Here is a 7,355-nt window from a genome sequence, read left to right as displayed (position 1 = left end):
AACCAATAATGATGTCCATGTTAGCAACCTAAATTGATGACAATTTTTCCCTGTCATAATATCCACGTATATTCAACATCAATTGTTGTTGTTCACTTTGTTTTGTGTAGAGGGTTTAATCTTTTTTGCTTCTATTATAATGATAACAAAACTAAAAGTGTACAATTTAAGGTCATTTTAATTCTTGAACAAATTCATATCAAATAATATTTTTTTTCTGAAGCTTAGGATTTTAATAGATTTTGAACCGATTGGAATCTTTATTTTAAGGAAACTTATATGATTTTGCGGTTTCCGTTATTTGCCGTTTTTCGGCGATGATCAGAAAAAGTAATTTTTTTGTTATGAAAAATAAAAGTTCGTCCTAAAATTTGGTCATCCTAGCTGCAAAATTGGCCGTTCTACAGCTGTTTTAAAATTTAGCGGCTGGCCGCTAAAAAGCAGCTAAGGAGTGGTCTGACTGCTATGACTAGAAAAAGTAATTTTCTCTAAAAATACAAATGAACCACCAGAAAAAATTTTTACGTCTTTATCTGTACCAGGAGCCGAGATAGAGGGGGGGTCAATATGACCCCCCCCCCCCCCCCCGATCTATTAAGGTGGGAATAGGGGCCCGATCTGTAAGGGTTAAGGCCTTTTACGATATGGCTTCCAAACCGATTAATATCTGCTGTATTAGAACTACTTCTAAGTCAAATTGAAAAATCATTTATTACATAGTACTAAAGCCAGTTTTCTACAAATATTAACATAAAATTCATAATACTAATTCCAGTTTTGCTATACCAGGCCTTAGTCCCCTTTAGGCTAACAAATCTGGTTTAATCTATCAGCGGACAGTTGTCTATAATACGATAATAGTTATTTCTCGCATCGTATTATAAACGGCTTTCTGGGGATATAAAATGTACAATTATAAGATTAAAAACAGTCTTTTTAGCCCCGAGATGCCGAAGGCACTGGCTAAAAAAATCTGGTTTAATCTTATGATTGTACATTTTTATGATCGTAGAAAACTGGTTGTAATACGGTGCTAGACATAGTTTTTTCGTATGGATGAGAACCGGTTCCTATCCACCAGGTTCGAATGAATAAAAGAAAACACTATTAATGCGATCATTATCTTTAAAATGTTACAAACCTAAACATTTATTGATTGACTGAAATGAATTTAAATGAGACTTTAAATTTACAAGAAAGTAAAAAAAACAAAGTAATGAAGCAAAATAAAAAGCAAAAATATATAGATTACCCCCAACTATCCTTTTAAATTCCTTCAAAAAATGCTTAGAATTCACTAGGTCCTTGATTTCAGGTATGGCCTTTAAAAAAAATACAGGGATCTAAAGGGATAAGACAATGGCCGATAAATTGATGTACATCCCCTATGATGGAACACAAAATTACATCTTCTGAATATCAAAAATAGTGGTTGAAAGTAACATTTGAACACTAAACTTAATAAACCAACCAATTAAAATTCAGTAAAAGCCCCCAAAATTGTTTATAACAAATACAAAAACGGTATTATAAAACTTTGGGAACTAGTGTGTTAAACAGTTCAGCGTCTCCTCTCTCTCTCTCTCTCTGATAAAAAATCAAGTTTTCCAAGGGTAACAACACTTTCACCAATTGATGACGTCATGACCAGGGCAAAAATTGTCGCCAATTAAGTTTGCTAACATGGATATCATTTATTGGCCAGATCGTTCATCTAGCAAGATGGGAGACAATGGCTTAAAGGGGAGGGTCGTCCTTGGAATCATTGTTCTAAAAATCAGATTAATAAAATATTTATATAGTGAAAAACGCACACGGACTTTCTAGTAACGATTATCGCTTTGTTTCTAAACTATTACAGACATACACATATCTTGTTACTTTTTACATAAACTAGTGGCTTTGCCCTTAGCCTCTAGGGGCTTTGTCCCAAGAGTTAATTTAAATAAAATTAAGTACCTCTGGTGCTGCCACTACCACATTTTAATAAGAAAAAAAAATATAAAAAAAAATAAATAAATAAATAAATTTATAAACATTTTAATTGTCTGCCTAAAAAATTGGGGGGGGGGGAGGAATTATATTTTTGGTGGGTTGGGGGTGTTCCAAGCCCCAAAAAAATAGCCTAAAACCACCACAGGACCAGTAGGTATATTCCCTGAAGAGTAGAATCCGGTTCAGTGGTTACTGAGATCTCAAGGGACGGACAGACAGACAGACAGACGGACAGACATCAAGCTACTATGTAGTATAGATATACATCCTGATAAAATCTGTCCTTGTCTTGAAAGTTGGTAATTTACAACATAAAAAAAAAAAAATGTCCGTGCTTTAGTTGATCTGACCAGGAATCTTAAGATAAGGGATAAGACAATAGCTGATGAATTAATGTAAACAAAATTACCCCTTATATACTATTAGTGGTGAAAAGGATTGGACACTATTAAGCCAATGAATAAGAAAATGTTATAAAACTTTTTGGAAATAAAGCAATAATCTATAAAATACTTGATAGGGGACAATGGGTTGTTTATTACACTAGTCCCTAAAGTTTTATAACAACGTTTTCTTATTCGTTGTCTTTACAACTTTGGGGACTTATGTGAGTTTTGATTAATTGCTTCATTAAGTTAAGTGTTCAAACGTTTCAACCACTAATTATAATCTTCAGAAGGGATAATTTTGTTTATCATCTTTGAGAATGTACATTAATTTATCAGCCATTGTCTTATCCCTTTGATCCCTGGTTTTTTTAGTGTCCTCAAAACTATTCATACAATTTCAAACACACACACGTGCGCGCGCTCACAAGTACACACACGCGCACGCACCACCACCCAAATTCTTCAGTACTAGGTCAAGTAGGACCATATACCAGTAGTCACTTTCTATTTTTAACCTGGTGAATTACCAGAAAAACGAAATAGAGAGAAATTACTAGGATTCAAGTACTCGGACCTAAAATCAGTTTTGTGGCGTTTGTCATCATGAACACATTTAGCTTTGTAAGTATTACTATAGTTACATCCAGAGAAAGAGGGAGGACTATAGGCTGTTTATTACACTAGTCCTCAAAGTTTTATAATAACGTTTTCTTATTACTTGCTATACCTTCATATGTTATAATTTTGGTAAATTTCAGGTTTATATCGACACACTAGAATTGAAATTTTGTTAAATCTTTAAAATTGAGATGGTACAAAAGCTTTAAAAAAAGTTTTTTTTTTGGCAGATTTTAAAACTTTGCAGTGTTTGTACCAGTAAAAAAATATTTTGCATGGGTCTATCTATCTATCTATCTATCTATCTATCTATCTTTCTATCTATCTATCTATCTATCTATCTATCTATCTATCTATCTATCTATCTATCTATCTATCTATCTATCTATCTATCTATCTATCTATCTATCTATCTATCTATCTATCTATCTATCTATCTATCTATCTATCTATCTTTCTATCTTTCTATCTATCTATCTATATATATCCTAATTATATTGTAAAAGGATGTTTTTTTGTCTGTCTGTTTGTACCAAAGAATCCCAGTACTGCTGAACATATAGGATTCTCCTTTACAGTGTTGCTTATCATAGGTCCCAAGAAGGTTTATAGCCATTTTATCGGAGGGTACAACTACCCTCCGAAAAGAAATCTCCCCTAGAAAATTTCCCTCCCCCCCAAAAAAATATAATTACATTTTTTGGGGGGGGGGAGGGGGGAGGAAATTTAATCTAAAATTAGTATAAAGGATTAAATATAAAAAGTCTTTTAAGAGAAATGGATTTTCAATAACTTTGTCTTTAATTTAGCACATAAAAAATTTTGGAAAGACTGTTTATGTATCAATTTTGATGATTTTTGCCGTTCCTGTGTTTTTAATGGACATCTGAGGTGGGAAGTAATCTCTTTAATCTAATTTCATTTTTGCAAAAAATCATGTTTTACTTCACAAAAAAGAGCCCAGTGGGGTGTCGTTTTAGGGTCATACTTTATCAGAATAAATCTTCGCACTTCAGACATTTTAGATGGTTGAATAACGTTATGTTATGTTGTTGTGGACATTTAAAATTTAAATTAGTAATTTTTGCATTCATAATTTTTCAAAAATCAATTTCTCTTTAAATACCCTTTATATATATAAAATGGACCCGTTAATTTATTCTGTATTTGGCTATAACTCTGTATATGTTAGTTAAGTATATAATAGTTATTTTGCACATTGTATTATAAACAGCTTTCTGCGGATATAACATGTACAATTAAAAGATTAAAACCAGTTTTTTTTAACTCCAAGATGCCGAAGGCATGGGCTAAATAACTGATTTTAATCATATGATTGTAGATTTTTATATTCTTAGAAAACTGGATATAATACAATGATAAACATAGTTTTTTCGTATGGATGAGAACCAGTTCTAATCCACTGGATATTAATCAGTTTCGAATGAATACGATAAAATTAAAAAGAAAATATTTAAGGTTTGTTTGCTGCTATATGTTGGAGAAGGCTTATATGTTGGAGGATGCTTATCCAAAGCTAAAAGTGAGATTTTATTGTCAGGGAGGTGGGGGAATTGCGCTGTTTATTATACTAGTCCCCAAAGTCTTATAATAACATTTTCTTATTTGTTGACTAAACAACCTTTGGAACTTATTAAATTTTGATTTTTTGGTTTATTTAGTTGAGTGTCCAAACGTTTTTACTACTAATTGTAATCAACAGACGGGTATAATTTTGTGTATAATCATTGGCGATGTAAATCAATTTATCTGCTTTTGTCTTATCCCTTTAGATCCCTGTTTTATTGTGCTTTCTCTCGAATTATTCTTACCCCAACCCCTATTTATAAAATGAATTGTTTTCTTTTTTGCCTAACCCATGTGGATGGCTTTAACCCTGCAAGGCGCAAATCTAAAAACTAACCCTCATGGGCTGCCATGCCTCTAATAAAACCCTACCTAAAAACAAAACACCCCATTTAGATAATAATTTTGTGTCTAGGCAACGTAATTTAATATTGTTTTTTCTTTTTTAAGCATTGTTAATCTTTCAAAATTGTACATTAAATTCTATTCTTAAATGCCTAGAACTTTTTTGTTATTGAAGCTGAAGGCTTTAAACTTGGGGTATTAGGTCTACTTGTGGCAGTCTTTCAGCAGTTAAAGCGTGGTATTTCTTGCAGGCGTCCTTTCATGTTGGTTTGTTTGCTTTGCTTTGCTTTTATGGATGTTGTCATCCTTGTTTATTTATAAATTACAGATCAGTTTATTCAGATTTATTAAAAGCAATAATTTTTATGTGATATAATTATTCTATTCATTTGATTTTTAGAAAACTGATTCATATTACAACAAGGTATAAAGTCAATTAAAAATCAATTTGTTCAGATTTACTAGAAGCAATAAATTTTTATGTGATATAATATAATTATGATATTTATTTGACTTTTGGAATATTGATTCCTATTACAATAAGGTACAATGTTAATTAAAAATCATTTTGTTTAGATTTATTAGAAGCAGTAGAAACAGGATCTGCTGGTGAAGTTATCAAGTTTTTGGATGCGGGATCTGATATTGAAGAGAGAAACTATTATGGTAGGCTATTATGTTGGCTCAACACGTAGCGCATCCACTGGTTGTTGGGAAGGTGATAGGTTCAAATCTCTGTCTGACACAGCGTCATATCTAAAGATGTTAAAAATGATTCCTACTGCTGCTATGTCAGATGCGCAACATAAATCCATAAAAAGCCATATTGTTACAGAAACACTGACAAATTATCAGCGGCCTATGCTCCCCCTGTGGAGTGAAAAGGCTTTGTTACTGTTTTTATTCATTGGATTGATCTAAAGGTATAAGACAATGACCGATAAAATGATGTACATACCCAACCATGATTATACTTCAGTAGATTAAAATTTGTGTTTAAAACGTTTAGACAATCAACTTAATGATCCAACCAATCAAAATTACTAAAGTCCCCAAAGTTGTTAAGCCAACAAATGAGAAAATGTTATTATAAGACTAGTGTAATAAACAGCCCATTCCCCCCCCCCCTCTCTCTCTCTGTGGGATTGATTAGTATAATACAAAAACACATAAATTTCTAGACATATTTTTTTAACAATTTGTTCTGTATATAAGAGGCTTTTAACCCTTACAGCTCGGGCCCCAATTCCCACCTTAATAGATCGGGGGGGGGGTCATATTGACCCCCCCCTCTATCTCGGCTTCTGTTACAGATAAAGACGTAAAATTTTTTTCTGGTGGTTCATGTGTATTTTTAGAGAAAATTACTTTTTCTAGTCATAGCGGTCAGGCCGCTCCTTAGCCGCTTTTTAGCGGCCAGCCGCTAAATTTTAAAACAGCTGTAGAGCGGCCAATTTTGCAGCTAGGATGATCAAATTTTAGGACGAACTTTTATTTTTCATAACAAAAAAATTACTTTTTCTGATCATCGCCGAAAAACGGCAAATAACGGAAACCGTTATTTTCGGCGGTTACGGCGGTAAAACGGCGGTTGGCGGCGCCAATTAATATTTTTATCTATTTATTGTTGCTCTAGAATTTACCAAAAAAATTTATAGGTCTCTAGCTGTAATAGAAGCCACGATATTCATGATATATGTCTGTAGTAAAAGCCGGACAAAATCGGTCAAAAAGTCGGTCAGGGTGCGGTCAAACGGTCATAACACCACTTTTCTCATAAGGTCATTGATATCTTAGTATTCACCAAAAAAAATTTAGGTTTCAAAAGTCATAATGTAGAAATTAAGATTTATTTAGAATTTTTTTAAATTTTGGTGCTACCCAACCGACTTTGACCGGACACCACGACCGACACAGACCAGATATCCTAATAAAATCAACTCTTGCCGACGCATAATTACTAAACATAAAAGTCATGAAGTCACAGCTCTCCATCTTACCTACAAAAAAAATGACATTGAAAAAACTAGAGGGGGGGGTCAATATGACCCCCCCCCCCCGATCTGTAAGGGTTAAAGTGATCACGAAGCAATTACTTAGTTATTTAGAATTATGACAACAAATTTGCTAAATTTGTTATAAAAAGTGCCTTAAAACTTCTATTTTTAAATTTGCTACAGTACCCAAAAAAATTAACTTACACAATTATGTGTAAAACAAACTTTTAGATTTGTTGGCACAGATTTCTCTTAAGCCTTACAGCTCGGGCTCCAATTCCCACATTAATAGATTGGGGGGGGGGGGGGAGGGTCATATTGACCCCCCCCCCCCTATATCTCGGTTCCTGTTACAGTTAGAGACATAAAAATGTTTTCTGGTGGTTTATGTGTATTTTTAAAGAAAATTACTTTTTCTAGTCAT

The 7,355-nt window shown here is 33.1% G+C and overlaps 1 protein-coding gene across 1 annotated transcript in view; it reads left to right on the top strand.

Moving 5' to 3' along the window:
• The first annotated feature begins 2,978 nt into the window (after nt 1–2,978).
• LOC145307135 (uncharacterized) overlaps nt 2,979–7,355 on the top strand; it is a 69,381-nt gene continuing 65,004 nt past the window's right edge. The window contains exon 1 of the mRNA XM_080149494.1: nt 2,979–3,005. Coding sequence (XP_080005620.1) covers nt 2,988–3,005 — 18 coding nt within the window. The 5' untranslated portion in view covers nt 2,979–2,987. The remainder of the gene's footprint in view (nt 3,006–7,355) is intronic.

This window comes from Acartia tonsa, chromosome 15 (genome assembly GCF_053477335.1).
Source record: "Acartia tonsa isolate MP-2025a chromosome 15, ASM5347733v1, whole genome shotgun sequence".
NCBI classification, from domain to species: domain Eukaryota; kingdom Metazoa; phylum Arthropoda; class Copepoda; order Calanoida; family Acartiidae; genus Acartia; species Acartia tonsa.
This window is presented reverse-complemented; position numbering and strand designations above follow the sequence as displayed.